At 35.6% G+C, this 21,680-nt stretch overlaps 4 protein-coding genes across 4 annotated transcripts; all 4 read right to left on the bottom strand.

Annotated features, from left to right (window-relative positions):
- Window positions 1-68: 68 nt before the first annotated feature.
- LOC9327789 (lectin-like protein At1g53080) lies at window positions 69-2,222 on the bottom strand. The gene is made up of 2 exons (XM_021011535.1): window positions 2,113-2,222; window positions 69-1,020 (listed from the first exon to the last, which is right to left on the bottom strand). Exons 1-2 carry the CDS (start codon window positions 2,161-2,163, stop codon window positions 226-228), a joined length of 846 nt encoding a protein of 281 aa, XP_020867194.1. The 5' UTR covers window positions 2,164-2,222; the 3' UTR covers window positions 69-225.
- Window positions 2,223-4,984: 2,762 nt separating this feature from the next.
- On the bottom strand, window positions 4,985-5,994 carry LOC9327788 (lectin-like protein At1g53070). The gene has a single exon (XM_002891680.2). The coding sequence runs from the start codon at window positions 5,950-5,952 to the stop codon at window positions 5,134-5,136; it is 819 nt and encodes a 272-aa protein (XP_002891726.1). The 5' UTR covers window positions 5,953-5,994; the 3' UTR covers window positions 4,985-5,133.
- Window positions 5,995-10,614: 4,620 nt separating this feature from the next.
- LOC9330485 (lectin-like protein At1g53060) lies at window positions 10,615-11,765 on the bottom strand. The gene has a single exon (XM_002891679.2). The coding sequence runs from the start codon at window positions 11,721-11,723 to the stop codon at window positions 10,878-10,880; it is 846 nt and encodes a 281-aa protein (XP_002891725.2). The 5' UTR covers window positions 11,724-11,765; the 3' UTR covers window positions 10,615-10,877.
- Window positions 11,766-11,863: 98 nt separating this feature from the next.
- LOC110224715 (probable serine/threonine-protein kinase At1g54610) lies at window positions 11,864-15,744 on the bottom strand. The gene is made up of 8 exons (XM_021011478.1): window positions 14,666-15,744; window positions 14,111-14,395; window positions 13,685-14,002; window positions 13,352-13,579; window positions 13,146-13,246; window positions 12,909-13,017; window positions 12,407-12,814; window positions 11,864-12,330 (listed from the first exon to the last, which is right to left on the bottom strand). Exons 1-8 carry the CDS (start codon window positions 15,080-15,082, stop codon window positions 12,112-12,114), a joined length of 2,085 nt encoding a protein of 694 aa, XP_020867137.1. The 5' UTR covers window positions 15,083-15,744; the 3' UTR covers window positions 11,864-12,111.
- Between the last annotated feature and the right edge of the window lie 5,936 nt (window positions 15,745-21,680).

Below are 21,680 nucleotides of genomic sequence, written 5' to 3'. Positions count from 1 at the left end.
ATACAATATCAGTGATGATCACGAAGATTTCTTAAGGTGATGGTCCGGGAAGAAAATTTTAGTTTCAATCGATAAAAGTAATTTTAATTTGATTTTGACATTTTGTACTCTCTTTTAAACCACTTTTGAATAAATTCAAGAGAAAATAGGAAAATTGTTAAACCGGTGACAAAGAGAACAAAACCAAAACATAAATCAAACCAAAATAAAATAAATTAAACCGAACTAGTTGTTTTTGGCGGTGTTCTCGAAACTCCAGCTCCAAATGTCGTGACGCTCGATGCCACGACCCATCGAACCAGCAAAACCAGTATACATTGTTTCAAGAACCACCTCAGAGAGATCAACTTGTGTTTCGATCAATGGCCTCTTCGGTTTCTTTAAATGGGCAGGTGCGAGCCAAACAATGACTTTACTGTTCTTGTACTCGATCCAAGCTTTGTAGTTATCTCCGCTACTAAGCTTCACTTCCTTAAACAACCATTGATTGTTTCCTCCAGTTCTTGTCTGAACCCAATAACCAGCTTTCTCAGAAACTTTTGAGGTAACAGAGTTAATATTGATACCAACATGATTATCATTAATATCACCAAAACGTTTGTCTTGGAAAACATCGAATTCAACCGCAAAAAGATGGTTATTAGGATTGCCATTGGTTGTGCGGTTAACTAGACCAAGGAAGCCACGGGTTGAGTCTTGGTCGTAGTGTATGGTTGGGACCACGATGAAGGCGAGACCATGACCAGGGTTAGGGTTTGACCGGCGAGGAGTGATAGAGAAAGTGAAAGATGTTTTAAAAGAGTAAACAGAAGAAGAAATGTTGTTGGAAGATTTGAATGGGATTAGATCTGTGTAGAGACCTCGACCATGTGAGAAAGGATTTTTGTCACGGGTCATGGAGAGAGCTCCGGACCGGCTCATGCCATCGGTTGCTGGTCCCAGCTCCGCGTACCCGAGGAAGATTAGATCTGTACCGTCGAAATGGTTGAAGTTGAATTTGACGGCGGAAATGGTTTTGTATTGGGAGAACCGGAGATCGACCGAGATCGACGATCGAGATGATCGCCCAAGATTATGGAAATCATGAAGATCGAGAAGGATCTAGAAGATTATCATAAATTAGTTTAGGAATATTTACATTTATCTTTAAAGTATTATTTACATTTATATTTATCATAAATTAGGAAACTTAGATTAATCTCATCTCTATATAAGAGAATGTATTTTGTAAATTTATTCTTATGAGAGTTTATTATAATTCTTCCTAAACACTTTTTGTGTTCTTTACTCTCATCAATTTATCATAGTATCAGAGCCAAGATCCTTTCTGTGGATTTTGGATCCGTTACGTTAGCTTCCGCAAAGAAAAAAAAAAATCAGTTTCGGGAACAATGATGTTTTCTCGCCCTCGCGAGTTTAACTTCTCCTTTTGATTAAACTACTCGCCCTCGTGAGTTGTTTTTTTTTAGTCTCGCCATCGCGAGCAACATCCGAACCTCGCAATCGCGGGTGATATTTTTATTACTTGAACCCTACGATCGGGTATAAACGTCGATGACCTAACGGCTGGGTTTTGTAGCCGCTTTGAGCCCTACGATCGGGTATAAACGTCGATGACCTAACGGCTGGGTTTTGTAGCCGCTTTGAACCCTACGATCGGGTATAAACGTCGATGACCTAACAGCTGGGTATTGTAGCCGCTTTGAACCCTTCGATCGGGTATAAACGTCGATGATGACCCGACGGCCGGGTATAAAAGCCGTTATTCTGAAGACTTGTCCAATCTCAAACGTGTAACCACGTATGAGCTTGCCGGGGGGTATTGGGAGAACCGGAGATCGACCGAGATCGACGATCGAGATGATCGCCCAAGATTATGGAAATCATGAAGATCGAGAAGGATCTAGAAGATTATCATAAATTAGTTTAGGAATATTTACATTTATCTTTAAAGTATTATTTACATTTATATTTATCATAAATTAGGAAACTTAGATTAATCTCATCTCTATATAAGAGAATGTATTTTGTAACTTTATTCTTATGAGAGTTTATTATAATTCTTCCTAAACACTTTTGTGTTCTTTACTCTCATCAATTTATCATTTTGGCGCTGAACAAAGATATGAACAGAGCAAAAAAACAGAGTTTTTGGATCTGCATTATGAGTTTGTGTACGTGTATTTTATTGTGTATGTTTTGTTTTTGGTGTATGGCCGTGCCGCAGTGGAAGCGGCGGTGTTATACTGTTGTTATATATAGGGGTGACAAAAGCCAATGAGCCATCAACTTTGACTTTTCAGACATGTATATGGGTCAAATTTGATAGCGCCAACTGGACACATGAATAGACTCACGTTTTTAATCATAACCCATTAATTTCCGAATTAAAAGATGGGAAAAAATACCTAGCTACACGAAGTATGCTACGATACATGGTCACACATCCGAAGGTTAAAAAGGTATCTTTAACTACACAAACTATATGTATCGCATGCTTATATATATGAACTATATGTAGTCATGTCGCCAACATCACAAACATTTTTTTCCGGTACACTTTTCGCTGGAATCCGGCATTAACCAGTTAGACCGGCGTTGACCAACATAAATATTAAAAAAAAAAAAATTAGTTTTTTAATATTTAGAAAATTATGTTATTGAATCATTTATAATATTGTATAATTACAAAAATATATACAATATTCAATATAAAAATATTGTGTATATATATTCAATGCATTGATTTTTATAATTAGTTAGTTTCAATAATTTCAAACTAAACTAAAAATAAAACAAAAACCAATTAGGCAAAATAATTATAAATAGAAAATTTTAAATACTCTCTAGTCTAAAGTTTTTTTTTTAATATGTTGTTATTTTTTTTTGTATTATTAAAAGAATTTTTCGTAATAATTTTATATACAAAAATTAACAACATATTATACAAAAAACTTTAGACTAGAGAGTATAGAAAATTTCATATTTACAATTATTTTACCTAATTGGTTTTTATTTTATTTTTAGTTTAGTTTTGAAATTATCGAAACTAACTAATTATAAAAATCAATGCATTGAATATATATAAAATATTTTTATATTGAATATTGTATATACTTTTTTAATTATATAATATTATAAATGATTCAATAACATAATTTTCTAAATATTAAAAAGCTAATTTTTTTTTTTTTTTGAATATTTATGTTGGTCAACGCCGGTCAAACTGGTTAATACCGAATTCCGGCGAAAAATGTATCGGAAAAAAATGTTTGTGATGTTGGCGACATGAATATATAGTTCGTATATGTGGGCATGTGATACATATAATTTGTGTAGTTAGAGATACATTTTTCAACTTCGGATGTGTGTCCATGTATTATAGCATACTTCGTGTAGCTAAGTATGTTTTTCCTTTCAAAGATGGGTTTTTAGTAATAAAACCCCTCACCTAAAGATGAATCGTAAAAAAAACCCCTCAACTATATATTTAGTGCAAAAACCCCTCAACTTTAAATATGTTCATGAAAATTCCCCTTCGTCTCCGTTATCATAAAAATTGGACGGATTACAGTTAAATTGAAACTGAAAAACGACATATATACACTTAAACAACATGAATTGTAAACAAAAACAACAAAATCTTCTTCTATCTGATTATAAATCCTCAAACCTAAGCTCTAAAGTTCTCTAAGTGAAAAAATCTAAATTGATGAACCATAATTTATCATAGTAAGATTCTCTGAAGCTTGTGTGGTGTAGAAGTCGATTAGGAGAGATTCTGGAAAATGTTACGTTTTAATTTGAACTGTAGTCCGTCCAATTTTTACGACACTATGGACAGAGGGGAATTTGCATGAACATATTCAAAGTTGATGGATTTTTTCACTAAATATATAATTGAGGGATTTTCTTACTATTTATCTTTACTTGAGGGATTTTATTACTAAAAATCCTTGAAAGATCGATGGAAAAAACGAAAGAACAAAATACTTATATATATTTATCATTAAAGCCCAATAAACTTACATTTAGGCTTTAGCTAGAGTAGGCCCTGACATTTAGGGAGCCCAAACGCAGAAATAAAATAAAATGTTTTGGTATTTTTGGACAGTTGCAAGAAAATGCCAATAACTTTTAAAGTCTTAGAAAATTGAAAGTTTACTGTTGCAGAAAATTTCAAATTCGGGTACCTATTAGTTACTGCTTTTTTGAGGCGCCTAAAAACTATTGAGGTTCTAGGTAAGATCGTGTGATTGGATCCGCAGATGTTTGGTAAAAAGAATAATATAAGTATTTTGAGAATAATCAAAAATATAAATGTTTCATTTGGCTCATGGGAGGATCACTATTGCCTAACACGATCCTCCACCCAAAAAAACATCAAATTCTATTCTAGCAAACTTATCGTCGCAGTTGAAAGTATGTGATGTTCTATGTCCGAACCGAAAATATCTGAAACAAAATATTCGAATGTATACTAAAATTTTAAAACCGAAAAAACCGAAACCGAAACAAAATTCTAAAATATCTGAATGGATCATCAACTCTAGAACCGTAACCGAATGAAACCGAACCAAACCCTAACGGGTATCAGAACGTCCAGACCTACAAAAAAAATCTTGCGAATCTCACCCAACACTATCTATTATTGTCCACGGTTCACTTAAATCATTATATTTTTTGGCCAACGAGAAGTGTGTTTAAAAGTATTGAAACAGAAGATTAGGATATACAGTACTCCCTCCGTTTCGTTTTACTTGTCGTTTTAGAGTTAAAATTTTGTTTCATAATAGTTGTCGTTTTAGGTTTTCGATGCAAATGTTTCGTGAAAATTCCAGTTTTATCCCTACTGTTTTAATGTTTCGGCCAATGAATTTTTTTATAAAATATATTAATAAAAGGTAAAACAGAAAATTCAATGTTTTTCTTAATTTGTGTGAGAAAACCTTAAACGACAACTAAAACGAAACGGAAGGAGTACTAAATCAGGAATTAAACGTCCTTGATTTCTACTAATCTGACAACAATAATACTTCATCACAATGTCGGTAAGGTACATTTATTTCACTTCAATTATCACAAGCTGAAGTCACGACAGAGAGTAAACCAGAAACAAACCGAACCGGTTTTTTAGTTCTGGAAAGTCCAGTCCCAAATCTCGTGACGCTCGACACCACGACCCATCGAACCGGCAAAACCGGTATACATTTGCTCGTGAATAACCTTGGAAAGATCGAATTTTGCTTCAATCAATGGCCGGTTCGGTTTCTTCAAATGCGCCAAACCAATCGTAACAGAGATGACTTTATAATTATTGTTGTACTCAATCCAAGCCTTGTATCTATCTCCACTACTCAACTTCAATTCCTTAAACAACCAACCGTTTCTTGTCATAACCCAATAACCGGATTTCACAGAAACCACCGAATCAACCGAATTAATATCGATTCCGACATGGTTATCGTTCACGTCGCCAAGAGATTTGTCTTGAAAGACATCAAATTCAACGGCAAAAAGGTGGTTATTAGGATTACCGTTGTTGGTTCGGTTCAGAAGACTGAGATAGCCTAAACCGGAACCGGCGTCGTTTCGGTTACTTGGGACGACGATGAAGGCAAGGCCATGACCTTGATTAGGGTTTGTTTTAGGAGTAATGGAGAAAGTGAAAGAGGTTTTAAAAGGGTAAAGAGCTGAAGCATTAGGCTTGAAAGTGATTGGAGTGGTTAAAATAGCTCGACCATGAGAGAAAGGGATGTTGTCTCGAGTCAATGCGATGGCTCCGGACCGGCTCATGCCATCAGTGTCAGGACCATACTCAGCGTCACCATGGAATGATATTAGATCAGTACCATTACCAAAGTAATCGAATTTGAATTTGTAAGCAGTGGTGACTTGAGGGGTGAAGATAGCTAAGAACAGAGTGGTGAAACAGAGTATTTGGATCTTCATATTTTGGGAATTTGGGAAGTGAAAGTGAAGAACTTTAAAAAAGATGGTGAGAGTTTAAAAGATCGAGAAAACTTAAAATAATTGAGATATTGAGAGAAAAGAGACAAATAATTTTGAATTATGGCATTAGATGACAAAATCTGTCCTCGAAATTGTACAAAATGATTCTACTTTTTCTGTGGCCACAATGCTGAAAACAAAAACTTTATGAGTGTATAGGGGGAAAATATTTTGTATTTTGTGGATCTAATTTTGTTATATTTCTTTATATATTTATGATATCTTTTATTAATAGAAGGGTAATTTAGTCATTTTATACATAAAAAGAGGTATTTTTAAAAATTGACATCCAAATGGGGCATTTTTGAAAAGGGGTATTGAAAAAGGGGCATTTTTGTGAGTCTTCCTATATTAAAATAATTTTTAGTGTTTATGTGGCAATTCCACATTTTCTTCTCAGCTTTTTTAATTTTTAATTATTTAATTCTACTATCAAATTCATTAAACACAATTTTTCAAACCTTCATTCTCTTTAAATTACTTATCACACACATCTAAATTTCTTCTAATACATAGTTACCAAATTTTGATATTTTTAACTTCCCTTATTATTACCAAATTAACAATTTAGATTTTCATATATATTAAATTTTTAGATTTTTCTTAATGCACATAAAATTAATTTAAAAATTAACAAAGTTTGATACTAGAAAAGCATTAGTTTACTTTTAAAACATTTTAGTTTTTTATTTTATTTTATTTAATGAATTAAATTTTTAACAACAAACATCAACATTTAATTCTAAAAAATTCCAACCAAAATAAATGTCTTAGTAAAAAAAATTTCATCATTAATTACTAATTAAAAATGCTTAGAAAAACCTTAAAATTTTCATTTTTTGTAATACAAGGTAGAGTTAGAGATAGCTATTATTGTTCCTTTTTGTTGATATACTATTAAAATGTGTGGTTTATGATAAATTATGTAGTTCTCTATATATACTAGGTTATGAACCCCGCGATATCGCGGGAGAACTCATTTTCAACAAATATATTTTATTACGTTTATGTATTAAATTATTATTATAATATACTCAAATAATTGAATTATTATATAAAATTAACTACGTCTTAAAGTTATATCGTAAATATTTTCTAAAGATATTAAAAAAAATTTATGAATAAAAATGTAAAATAAAAAATTATGACTAAAAAACACTTTTGAAACATTTTTGGTGAATATAAAATTATTTATAAGTGACAAAATAACTAACGAAGAGTTATAATATAGAGAGAAAAAATTCTAGCAGGTCAAAACCAAAAAGATATAAAAACACAAACAGAAAAATAACCGTCAACACAAAAAGTAACCGTCAATATTTTAACGAAGTGTTGCGATAAAAAGACATAACCGAGAAAAAACAACCGTCGATATTTTAACGGAAAGTTGCGATAAAATACACAACCGAGAAAAAATAACCGTCAATATTTTAACGAAAAGTTGCGATAAAAAGAAACAACAAAAAACTAAATGTCAACATTTTTACGAAAAGTTATGATAAAAAGACACATCAGAAAAAATAACTGTCAACGAAAAATGTAATCGTAAATATTTTAACGAAAAGTTGCGATAAAAAGACACAACCGAAAAAAAAATAACAGTCAATATTTAAACGAAAATTTGCGATAAAAAGACATAAACGGAAAAAAATAACCGTCAATATTTTAACGAAGAGTTGCGATAAAAAGACACAACCGAGAAAAATAACTGTCAAAATATTTTAACGGAAAGTTGCGATAGAAAGACACAACCGAGAAAAAGAAACCGTCGATATTTTAACGGAAAGATACGGTAAAAAGACAAAAACAAAAAAAGAAACCGTCAATATTTTAACTGAAAGTTACGATAAAAGGACACAACCGAAAAAATAACCATCAATGAAAAATTGTAACCGTAAATATTTTAACAAAGAGTTAGGACAAAAAGATACAACCGAGAAAAAATAACCGTTAATATTTTAACGAAAAGTTGCGATAAAAAGACACAAAAGAGAATAATAGTTTCAATATTTTAACGGAAAGTTACGATAAAAAGACACAACCGAAAAATAAAAAGACACAACCAAAAAAATAATCGTCAACGAAAAAAAGAACCGTCAATATTTTAACGAAGACTTGCGATAAAAAGACACAACCGAGAAAAAATAACTGTCAAAATTTTAACGGAAAGTTGCGATAGAAAGACACAAACAAAAAAATGACCATCAATATTTTAACGGAAAGTTACGATAAAAAGACACAACCGAAAAAATAACTGTCAACGAAAAAAGTAACCGTCAATATTTTAACGAAGAGTTGCGATAAAAAGATACAACCGAGAAAAAATAACCGTCAATATTTTAGCAAAAAATTGCGATAAAAAGACACAACCGAGAAAAAAATAACCGTCAATATTTTAACGGAAATTTGTGAGAAAAAAACACAACCAAAAAAATAACCGTCAACGAAAAAAGTAACCGTTAATATTTTAACGAAAAGTTGCGAGAAAAAGACACAACCGAAAAATAACCGTCAATATTTTAACGAAGAATTGCGATAAAAAGACACAACCGAGAAAAAATAACCGTCAACATTTTAACGGAAAGTTGTGATAAAAAGACACAACCGAGAAAAAATAACCGTCAATATTTTAAGGGAAAGCTGAGATAAAAAGACACAAACGAATAAAGTAACAACCAATATTTTAACGGAAAGTTGCATAAAAAGACACAACCGAAAAATAACAGTCAATATTTTAATGAAGAGTTGCGATAAAAAACACACCCGAAAAAATAACCGTTAATATTTTAACGAAAAGTTACGATAAAGAGACACAACCGTTCAGAAGTGCAAAATGCATTTATTGAGGTTGTTATTTTGGTTAATAAAACCAATTTGATATGTAGTCTAATGGTTGATGTAAAAAAACTTCGTAGTATTACTAACTATACAAAAAATGCAATGAAATTATATAATGGAAAGACGTAACTTTAAATGAATAAATGCAACTATAAAAATATAACTGTAAACTGAAAAGATACGACTGTAATTGAACAAATATAACTGTAAATAATTCAACTAAAATTCAAAGAGAAAATTCAATATAAAGACATAACCGTAAAAAAATAACCGATTTAAACGAAAAATTGCGATAAAAAGACGCAACCGTTCAGATGTGCAAATGGTATTTATTAGATTGCTATTATATATAGATTTTCTCTATTTTAAACAAATAAACTGAAATTTTTTCACGCAGTCAACACGACTCGTGACTGACCAATTACCAACTACCCAAACTCACTGACACGGGAACAACCTAACAACTATGTCTCCCTATTCGTTCACTCACCAAAAATCCCTAATAGGCTTTTTCGCTTAGATCTTGTGATTCACAGAAAAATTGTCAACCTAACCCTAAAGCTTTAGATCGACTATGTATAGGTAGCAACACATGTTGTTGTTAATCTGATTCCCTTATTTTAGGATATCTTCAAATCTTCTTTCCTTAATTTGATGATATCTTGAATATCAAGTAACGGAAACTTAATTCCACCAATAGCCAGTTCGCCACATCATCCTCATTCCAAGCTTGATGTTTCCCATGATCGCTTTGTTTGTAAAAAGGTTGGATAATTTCGAGATGAGAGCCAAATCAGGTGAAAGAGGGCTTGGCTGACTTGATGATAAAGAAGTATCATGATATGGTTGGATGACATACGTAGGGCTGAACACAAAACCGGAATTCAAAAACCGATCCAAAAAATCCGGATCCGAACCCGAACCGAATAGTCACAAAACCCAAAAGGATAATGAATTCTCCTATCCGAATTATACGAACCGAACCCAATCCGAACTGAAAACCGAAAGAATATCCGAAAACCGAAAATAAAATTATATATCCAAAAATATTAGTTATATTTAGTTGTAATTTTATAGCAAATAACAAAATATCCTAAATAACCTACATTTCTGTAATTTTTTTAGTTATATTTGTTAAAATTATATATATTTTTGCAAAATTTAACCAAATTTGAGTAAGATTAAACCAATTGTTATTTAAATTGAACAACTTTTAGTTTTTTTTTTTTCCCAAAAACCGATGTGAATCCGACACCTATCCGAACCGAAACCGAACCGATGATTTATAAAATCCGAACGGATAATAAACTCTCATACTCTAATTATCCGAATCCGAATATATCCGATCCGAATCCGAATGTCCAGGCCTAAACATACGTATATGTTCAAATTTCCTTAGTGGTAGATTTTTGTGATTAGTGGTCCATTTTCATTTTGTGAATTAGGCCATGTTCTTTTAGGTGTCGCAGCGTTTGATTCCAGCGACACCAAATGTAAAGGAAAAAGGAGATAAATAGGTTATAAAGGTGGGTCCCTCTCCATTCAAAGGTTTCAGCGACAGCAAATTAGGAAGGGATGAAGAGCGCTGGATTTTCCGGCGACACCTGCGACTAAACTGTTCTTTGAATTTTTCAGTCGCTGCCTCCACACCAGCGATTGTGGAGAAGAAAACTAAAAGAAATAGAGAGAAATTCCAGTCGCTCAAGTTAATCGCAGCGATGCGTAAACAAACGAGCCCTTAGTTTTTAGACCAACAAAAATGTTTCAAATGACGAGTATATAATTCGTAGATATTACTTGAACTTGACAAAACATTTACCGTATAATAGAAGATTGCTGCGACAACTAATAAATAACTAGGGTAAGGGATTCTTTATTGTAAATCTTTCTAGAAATCTGAAAGTAGATACATGGCACGTTAGGCTATAACTTAAGCATTTATTAGCTTCAACAATATCACTAGCAGGATCACGAGATTCACGAGAGAAAACGAAGCTGTTCAACCTAAACCGAACAGAATTGGTTTATTAGTTTTTGGCACTGTTCTCAAAACTCCAGTCCAAGATCTCGTGACGCTCGACGCCACGTCCCATTGAACCGGCAAAACCGGCATACATTTTCTCGAGAAAAACCTTAGAAAGATCGACTCTCGCTTCGATCAATGGCCTCTTCGGTTTTTCCTGTGAACGTCCGATCGTGACTGTCACTTTCCCGTTCTCGTACTCTATCCAAGCCCTGTATCCATTTTCACTTAGCTTCAATTCCTTGAACAACCACCGGCTTTTTCCTCCGGTTCTTGAGTGAATCCAATAACCGGCTTTCTTAGAAACCATTGAATTAACCGAATTAATGTTGATTCCAACATGGTTATCGTTAATGTCGCCAAGAGACTTGTCTTTAAAGACATCGAATTCGACCGCAAAGAGATGGTTCTTGGGATTACCGTTGTTAAACCGGTTCACAAGACTGAGGTAGCCTAAACCAGAAGCAGAGTCGTTTTTATCGTTAGGGACGACAATAAAGGCGAGGCCATGACCGGGATTAGGATTATTCCGGCGAGGACTAATGACGAAAGTGAAAGAAGTTTTGAAAGAGTAGACAGAGGAAGAAGAAGCATTAGGTTTGAAAGGGATTGGATTGATGAAAATAGCTCGACCATGAGAGAAAGGGACATTGTCACGGCTCAATCCAAGAGCTCCTGACTTGCTCATACCATCGGGCTCTGGAGCATACTCGGCGTCACCATGGAATGTCATTAGATCAGTTCCATTACCGAAGTAATCGAAGTTGAAACTGTAAGCAGATGAAGTAATGGCGTGCGAGCAAAACAGAGCAAAAAACAGAGGCGTGAAACAGAGTGTTTTGATCTGCATTCTGTTTTTTTTTTTCTTCTTGGATATGGAAAGAGGAAGTCGATAACAAGATTTATATAGTGAAAGAGAGCCAACATAATTTGACTCTTCGAAAAGATTGACTCGACAAGATCATTTATTTGTTCACAAGAAAGGTGTTATCTTTCATGATAATGTAGGTCGATTCTTCTTCACATGCACCAATATATAACCTGTTTCTACATCTCTTCTTTATAATAAAATAATATCACATTACAGGGAAGCTAAAACGTGACAAGATTTGATTCTATGATGATATATAATCTTCGAATCAATAAAGTACAATTATTTTCACTCAAAATACGCCGTGTTAAGAAGTTTCAGGCAAATGAGGTTTGGTTTGATCATTTACTTTTGCCTCGTTGATGGATCAACGGCTAGAAACCGATGGGGGATGACTGGTTGCGACTTGTTGGCTCGATGCTTCTTCCGATTGAAGTTTCTTAACTCGAGCCTTATCGATCCGTGCTCTTCTCACAGCTTCTTGGATATGTCGGTCATGGTCTTTTAACACCTGATCCATGTTTCCTGATGGAACCACCAACGGTCCTGAATAATGAATCTTGTGCCCTTTTGATCCATAACCCAGCTGCAAACCAAACCAAACCATAACAACTCAAAATTACTACATTGCTGGTTAAAAAAAATAGCAAGGGGGGACTTACAAGAATTGGGTCTTTCTTGTTGCTTCTCCCATTTTCTTCCTGGTTTGCTTCTTCAGAGGTTTCCTTGAAGGAACCTGGAAGCCGAGTCATTCCTCTGCAAGTCTCTGGTTGCGGTGCGCCTGTTCTTGTTGCAGCAAAACCAGGCATTACTGAGTAATCAGCTATGGATGAAACCTTTTGAGAATCTTGGTAATTCCTTCTACCCTTTGCGGAAGCAGATCTACGTGATAGAGGACCGGAATGTGAAGCTCTCTTGTGAGGAATAATATTTCCCTGAGATTCTCTGTTTGGTTCAAATGCTTGTGATGATGGCCTTGGTGGATCGATTGGGAAACCAGACGCAACTTCTTCAGGATGTGGATTAAACTTCTCGCTTCGACTTCTATTAGTAGACTGGCTCTGCCTTTTCTGCAATGACATTAATGAGAGAGAGGGTAAAAAACATTGAATAAAAGCAAGAAGCTTTATCATGGAAAGAAATAGATTTATAAGATTTGTTAACCTGCATTGATGCAACCAGCTCGGCATTTGCGTCAGGGGCTGGGATGGCTCGAGATTCCTTAGTTCCTCTTCTTTCTTGGTGTCTTTGGTCCCTGGTTCCTCCAACTTGTCTACAAACACAGGATCAAGATTAAAGCATATATATAGATATATTTCTTTTTTCGTAAATGATATAAGCTATCGTAGGAGCACTACAGAATAAAAATCACATCAGACTAGAAAAATCTGGATAGCATACCTTCTACTTTCCTCATCCCGCATTCTTGCATCGAGCTCTTTGCTGGGAGGATATTTAGGCAAGCTTGAAGGATCACATGGAAGAGGTCTAGTGGAAAAGAACTGAAAGTAAAAGAATGATAATTTGATATTACAAAAGCGATTACCAGGAGTTATATACAGAAGCATAAGAACACACAGCATTTACTGCCTGAGTAATGCCAGTACCTCACTCTTGAGAGCTGCGGTGGCAGTTCCACGATCATCAGGATTGACTGAAAGGAGAGTTTCAAGAAGGGCTAAAGCTGGCTGAGGAAACTCCTTGAATGTTTCACCCACTAAGCGTTTATATGGCTGTGTAGGCTTGAAAATTGTTGCATGAGGCAATCTTGATTTTACCCAATAGTCCTCGGTAGGCGAGCCACATAGCTTGAAAATCTTGTGCAACTGTTCCACCTGTAACACCATAAGCATTACCAGAGTCACCTTAAGAAACCAAACTAGTCTAACATAAATCAGATCAAACACTAAAAGAGATTCAAATGAAAACTGTAAATCTACCTCGGTTCTACCAGGCATAATAGGCTTGCCTGCATATAGTTCAGCAAGAATGCAACCTGCACTCCACAAATCAACTGCTGCTCCATAGCGAGTTGCTCCGAGCAAAAGCTCAGGTGGACGGTACCAAAGAGTTACCACACGGCTGGTCAAAGGCTGAGTTTGACGAGGATCAAAGAAACTAGCTAATCCAAAGTCAGCAATCTTTAAAACTCCACTATTATCTATTAGAAGGTTTGAGCCTTTTATATCCCGATGGAGTACACCACGACTGTGACAATGGTCTAGTCCATGTAATAGTTGCTGCAAGTAGCATTTAACCTGTATAAAAACAAAGCAAAAAGAAAGCCCAGCCTCAGAGATTTGTATTAAAAGCGGTGACTAGGTCATGAAGGTGTTGAATAGAATTACAGAAACAAAACAAATCACCTGTGATTCAGAAAATTTTATCGCGGGATGCGAGGCTAGTCCAGCTAAATCATGTTCCATGTACTCGAAAACAAGATATAAGCTGCAAGACATTCTTGATGTAACTAAGCCTTCTAGCTTTATGATATTAGGATGATCAAGCCGACGTAATATCTGGATTTCTCTAGCCATAAAACGCACACTTTCTGGCTCCAAGTTATCAAACCTCACTTTCTTCAAAGCCACAATTTTCTTCTGATCCAGGTCACGAGCCCTATATACATTACTATAAGTACCCTGACCAATCTGCATAAAACAAGTAGAACAGCTGCTTCAGGGATCTTTCCTCACAGCTATAAGTCCAAAACCTTTTCAGGTCATGTGATAGTTTTAAAAACCAATCAACTGAAAAAAAATTCACTTTCCATAACATAAAGTATCATTTACTGCAACCCAAATCTTTGGAGCAGAGGATATGTTTCTAAATATGGAAACATGCCACTATAAGTCATGCAATCAAAAAATGATATTTAACAGCATTTTCAAAATGAATGTATATAAAGAAAAGAAGATTACTTTGTCCAACTTCTCGAAAGAATCCGCACGCCGTGGAACCCATCCCCTGATAGCTTCTCCAGCTACAGAAGCCAACCACGGAGGCCAACCTGCAGCTACATACTCTCCTTCAGTTGCTTTAGCTATGGTAATACTCATTGCAAGTGGTGAAGTTGCAGCAACATTCTCAATCTTCTTCTCTCTTCTACTCAAATTCTCCCCACGCAAATTCATCGAAACATTGGCTTGCTTATTACTCAACACTGGTCTTACACTAACAACATCAGACCGTTCCTTTATCCTAAGAGGCTCCTCCCTTCTAGAAGAAGTAACCGGTCTTGAAACTCTAAACTCAGAAGAGGATTTGCTTGAGAAACGCTCTCTTGGACTATCTTTGCTATCTTCGATAGCAGAAGGCTTACCACAAACACAACCCATCTCTCTCAATTTACCCCCAAAATTTTAATACTTAAAACCAAAAATCTCCTTTACACAATTCATCCATCTTGTTCCACTAGCTAATTGAATGGACCACATGACAGAACTAGACCATTTAAACATATAAAGTCAGAGACTTTCCGAAAAGATGAAACGAAATTAAGGAACCCTAGAACTCGAAGAACAGTGTAACCCAGAAAAAAAGAAATGATTTTTACTCTCTGCAAAATGTACCCAGATCAAGAAGATGGTTCAGGCATTAATAACTAGAGTGTAGTACAAAAAAAAACCCAGGATTCTCAACTTTTGTACCTTTCAAGAGATTGAAGAGAGAGAGAGAGACGACTAAAAACACCAGAAGCACAATGTAAAATTGAGAAATTTGCAGTTGCAGGAATAATCAATAAACAAAGGGAAAAAATGGAGCTTTAGAGGATAATTATGAGGAGAAATCAAAAGGGTTTAACAGTGTTTGCTTGAGAGAGAGAGAGAGAGATGGATCTAGGGCGGAGAGATTTCTGAGAGACGCATGTGTTGTTGAAGCACAATGTTGAATGAATTAAAAAAGTTTTGTAAAAATATTGGAAACTCCAAAAAGTAACATTATGAGGAATTTTTAATAAAATAATAAATACGTTCGGTAGTGTGAAATTTTTTCCACTTATGTATTTATGAGTATAGTTGTATTTTGCAGTTAATAATAACTTATTTAATAGTTGAACAAAAAAAAACCTTACCATTTAATATACTTTTTTATTTAATCTTAAATAATCATAATAAAAAAGACTAACCAATTCCTTACCTTATTCTCATATTTTTTTCCCAACTCCTTTGAACTAATTATAGAAAATAAATTCATCAAAAATTAAACATATATCTTCATATGATAAATAATTTTGTATATCTTAATGAATTTTTCATTATAATATAACAGACAAGTTAATACATATTACAGTAAAAAGTAAAAACTAGTATTATTTTTCTTTTTCTATCTCTATACAAAACTAAAATCTTGTTCTTTATGAAGTAAACAAAAATAGTGAATCTATAGAGTATAGTTTAATAGAATTTAAAGCGCGTAAGCTTCGTGTTCATGCAACGAGAGTATTGAAATTTTCTTTTGGAGTAAACGTCAAAAGCCTTTTCGTTTTCGCTTCTGATCTTCCTTATGTAATTTATTTTTAATTCCCATAATCCCTGCACTAATGAAATTAAGATAGATTTTTAAATAGAGACGTTATAGTTTAAATGAAGTAATTATACAATTTTAGTCACCATGTCATTTCTATTTTGCTATCTACCTGACTTTAAGATACAGTTTTCTAATTTAGTTTTTCGTTTTATTGAAAAGCTTTCTAACTTTGCTATTATTAAAATAAAAACAATAATTGCATGAATGGTCAACCAATTATAGTTTACACCGTATCCTACATTTTAAAAACAATTTTATTACATACAATCATGAGTATTAATTAAATGTTCACATTACTGGCATTAACAATTAGAACTAACATTTTTTTGAATGATAACAAATACTACTAAGATTATATGAATATTTTATTTAAAATAATACTATAGTTACATATATGAAAAATGATTAGTTTTTTTTTTTGATATGGAAAATGATTAGTTTGATATTAGTGAAATGAGTTTCAAAGATATAAGAAACCAACTGATAGTCAGCATCAGTTCGTTTACCAACTAATTGGAGAAGAGTGATTATCCACATTATGCTTACAAGTTACGACCGAATTTAATGGACTTGTCATCTCCATTTTAGACAATAAAACAAATTTGGGCCCATTCTCATAGAGAACTTATATATATATAATCTTCTAAACGATCACATGTATTTTTTCAGAGAACGGCTATAATATGTGTACCACACATATTATCAATTCATACACCAACCACACGAACGATACCATTGTACTAAAACTATTAATTTTTTAATTTAACATTTTTGTATTTCTTACTAAAATTATTTGTTTTGTTTATTGTATTTTCAACTGAGGAAATAAAATTTCGGTTTAATTTCGGAATAGATTTGATTATCGAACTGAACCAAATTATTCAGTTCAATTCGGCGGAATACCGAAAAAACCGAACTGATTAACCCGAATAAACCAAATGTCCAGAACTATTTGTATGGGTACAATGGTGCGGGTACAATGGTGCGGGTACAATGGTGCGGAATAGACAAAACTCACATAACAAATTAAACAAACGTAATAGTATGAAATACATGATATAAATATGGAGCAGACATAGAAACAAACGCACTAGAAAATTGTTTGAGTATTGAGTTTATTACGTTTATTTACCATCAAAATATAACTATTTTAGTCTAACATTTGAATCACCAAAATATCTTTTGAGGTAATTTTCAAAACAAATTTACAAACACAACTAAAACAAAGTAATCGTACACACAAAAAGTTTTTAGATATAGAAACTGAAATAATAGGTAAAAGGTTGGTTGTGTTTATTCATCTGTTGTGAGTATTTATACATATAGGATCTAAGGGTTTTCCCTTGTACATGAGATAAGACTAAATCTTCTATGAGATACATATCGAAGTCTATTAGGCCCATTACCCCCCCTCAAGTTGGCGGGGAGAGTTACCAACGCCGAACTTGGACAGTAACTTATCGAAAGCGGGTCGCGGTAGAGCTTTAGTAAGAACATCTGCGACTTGTTCTTTGGTAGAAATATGTTCCATAGTGATGAGCTTATCTTGAACTGCATCTCGAACTTGATGACAATCGGATTCAATATGCTTTGTGCGTTCGTGAAAGACGGGATTAGAAGCAATGTGGATAGCCGCTTGACTGTCACAAAAGAGTTGTATAGGCCGTGTATGACGAAAGCCGAAGGTATGAAGAAGCTCGCGGAGCCACTTGATTTCTCGAAGTGTATATGCCATCGCGCGATATTCAGCTTCAGCCGACGAGTTAGAAACAGTATGTTGCTTCTTAGTCTTCCATGAGATTGGAGAGGAGCCTAAGAAGACCGCATATGCGCTGAGAGATCGTCTAGTAAGAGGGCATGCAGACCAATCGGAATCACAATAAGCAATTAAAGAAATCTCACTGTCCGACCGAAGAAGAATCCCTTGTGCAGGACACCCTTTAAGATATCTAACAACACGGATGGCAGCGTCCCAATGTGGGAGAAGAGGAGTGTTCATGAACTGCGAGAGAATATGGACAATGTAGCTTAGTTCAGGGCGAGTGATACTAAGATAGATAAGACGACCAACAAGGCGACGATACTCTTTTGGTCGTTTGAGAACAGGACCCGTGGCTGAGGCAAGTTTGTGATTAGGTTCCACCGGAGTAGCAAACGGCTTGGCACCAAGAAGATTAGCTTCGGTGATAATGTCGAGAGCATACTTGCGTTGTGAAAGAAAGATGCCATCAGGACCACGAGAGACCTCAATACCCAAGAAATACTTCAGCGGACCAAGATCTTTCATATGAAAACACTTATGCATATACGTCTTGAAACGTTCTATTTGAGACAAATCATTGCCTGCGACGATAAAATCATCAACATAAACAAGAACGTGGAGAATGACGCCATCTTGTACAAATGAGAAGAGTGAATAATCATGATAACTTTGCTTGAAACCAAATGTGCGTAAGGCTGTAGCAAGTTTCTCAAACCAGCAACGTGGAGCCTGGCGAAGTCCATATAATGATTTCCGAAGACGACACACTTGATTAGTACCATTAGTATGAAACCCGGGAGGCAATTTCATATAAACTTCTTCGTCTAAATCACCATGAAGAAATGCATTATGAACATCCATCTGATGAACTTCCCATTGTTTAGCAGCAGCAACACCAAGAAGAAAGCGGACCGTTGTCATCTTAGCGACTGGCGCAAAAGTTTCTGTAAAATCAGATCCTTCTACTTGGCGATTTCCGAGGGCGACTAAGCGAGCCTTGTAACGTTCAAGAGTACCATCAGAGTTGTATTTGAGTTTATAGACCCACTTGCTGCCAATAGCTTTCTTCCCTAGAGGTAAGGTAGTGATATCCCAAGTATGATTTTCTTCAAGAGCGGTGATTTATAAACCCATAGCATCACACCATTCTTTGATTAGAGAAGCTTGGTGATAGCTTGTTGGTTATGTGGTGGAGGTAATAGCTGCCATAAAAACTTGATGCAATTCCGAAAATTTTTCGTCAGAAATAGATATGGGAATAGAATCAAGTATCTTACCGCAGACCGTTTTAGCGAGACTAGGATCAGGTAGAGGTGTAGAAGAAGCAGTAGGGAGTGTATTAGTAGTAGGAGTAGTAGTAGTAGTAGTAGTAGTAGTAGTAGTAGTAGTAGTAGTAGTAGTAGTAGGAGTTGTGGTGTGATGAGCAACATAGTCTTTGAGAAGAACGGATGGTTGTTTCACACGGTGTCCTTTACCAAGCAATTCCGGTAAACCCGGTGAAGCCTCAGGTGAGGAAGATGACGAGCTCGACGAGCTAGATGAGTGTGAAGGTGTATGTGAACTAGGTGACGAAGGTGAAGCTGGAGTAGAAGTCGATGGTGAAATCGGAGTCAGAGTCGTTATCGGGGCTGGAGTTGGTGCCAAAGGTAACTCAGCCATAGTAGGTATCGGAACCGGAGGTGATGCCGATGAAAACAGATCCGACGGAGGTGAAGGAGCAACCGACAATGATTGAATCCAGTCATCATCTTGAAAGATCGTAGAGGAAGGCATCGTAGACGGAGAGACGGTGAGTGAACCAGTGTCTATAGTAGCAAATGGGAAGACTGTTTCTTGAAACACAACATCCCGACTCACAAAAAATTTATTGTTATCTAAATCATAAAGACGCCAACCTTTCTTACCATAGGGGTAACCTACAAATACACATCGTCGACTGCGTTCACCAAATTTATCCTTGTCACGAGCTCGATAGTGAGCGTAGCACAAGCATCCAAAAATTCGCAAAGCTGAATAAGAGGGGCGAGATCCAAACAGTACTTCATAGGGAGACTTTCCATGAAGAATTTTGGTGGGTGTGCGATTAATGATATGAGTAGCAGTAAGGATACTTTCTCCCCAAAATTTTCGAGGAAGATGACTCTGAAAAAGACACGCACGGGCGACGTTTAGAATGTGACGGTGCTTGCGCTCAACTCGACCATTTTGTTGTGGTGTATCCACACATGAAGTTTGATGAATAATTCCTTTTTCTTGAAAAAATGATGTGAGACACAGAAATTCCGTACCATTATCGCTGTGGATCGTCTTGACAGGTTTGTGAAATTGACGTTCACTCATTGCACAGAAGTTTCAAATTAATCGAGAGACTTCTGATTTTTCAGCCATGAGAAAAGTCCAGACAGATCGCGAGAAGTCGTCAACTATAGTCAGAAAGTAAACAGATCCGCATGAAGCCGGTGTGCGGTACGGTCCCCAAACATCACAAACGAGTTCAAAGCAAACTGTAGTTTTATTAAGACTTGGAGAAAAAACTTCACGTGTTTGTTTAGCACGATAACAAATGTCACAACTTTTAATGGAATCTAAGCTACTACTAGAAAGAGTAATCTCTGGTAAAGAACTCAAAACACCGGTAGATGGATGTCCTAATCGATGATGCCACAATGATGCCGATGATGATTCGTTGACAACTTTGTTAGTACGAGCAGCAAGAACACCCGTAAAATAATACACTCCCTCACGCTCTTCACCCGCACCAATCAAAGTTCTCGTAAAATGGTCCTGCAAGAAACATAAGGCATCAGTAAAGATTGCAATACATCCAGTATGCTTTAGTAACTTGGCAACATAGATTAATGTGCAATTAAAATCCGGCACAAATAGCACATCGGGAAGTGAATATGCTTTATTTAGCGCAAGAGTTCCACGTTTAGTGGCACGAGAGGCAGTCCCGTCAGGCTTTGTGACAGGCGAAGGTATGATGTTTTTGACATCCGTGAGTAACGTGACATCGCCGGTCATATGATGTGAAGCACCTGTGTCAATGATAACGTCAGTAAATTGAGTTTTACCCGACAACTTTTCTGTAGTGGTGGTCTGATTTTGAGCTTGAAGTAGTGAGATCAATTGATTGATCTGAGCATTGTTTGTAGAAGGAGAGCTAGTACTAGCAGCGTTAGCACGGCCTCTTCCACGATAGCTAGAGGATGAAGAACGTCCGCCGCGATTGTTGTTGCCACGACCAGTGTTACCACGACCAGATGATCCTCGTGTCGCAGAGCCGTTAGAGCCATTCTGTTCTAGCCACCAGTCCGGATAACCATGGACCAAAAAACACTCTGTTACTTCATGGCCTTGACGATGGCAGTGAGTACAATTCAAAGAAGAGCGATCGCGAAATCGAGGAGCAGAGACTGCCGCTACTTGAGATGGTTGCGGAAGTGGTGTGGTTTGAACTGAAAACCCGACAGCCTCTGTTTTGATGGCATCCTTGATGCGTGATGCGTTGAGGTTCTGTTCTTCACGAATCACACGAGAATACACTTGATTTAGAGCTGGTAGAGGATCTTGATCGGTAATTGTAGAGCGAATAGGCCGGAAGCGTTCATCCAAATTGAGTAAGAATTGATGAACCTTGTCAT

This window comes from Arabidopsis lyrata (assembly GCF_000004255.2).
Source record: "Arabidopsis lyrata subsp. lyrata unplaced genomic scaffold ARALYscaffold_1, whole genome shotgun sequence".
NCBI lineage: Eukaryota > Viridiplantae > Streptophyta > Magnoliopsida > Brassicales > Brassicaceae > Arabidopsis > Arabidopsis lyrata.
The sequence above is the reverse complement of the archived record's forward strand: the minus strand, read 5'-3'. Positions and strand labels throughout refer to the sequence as shown.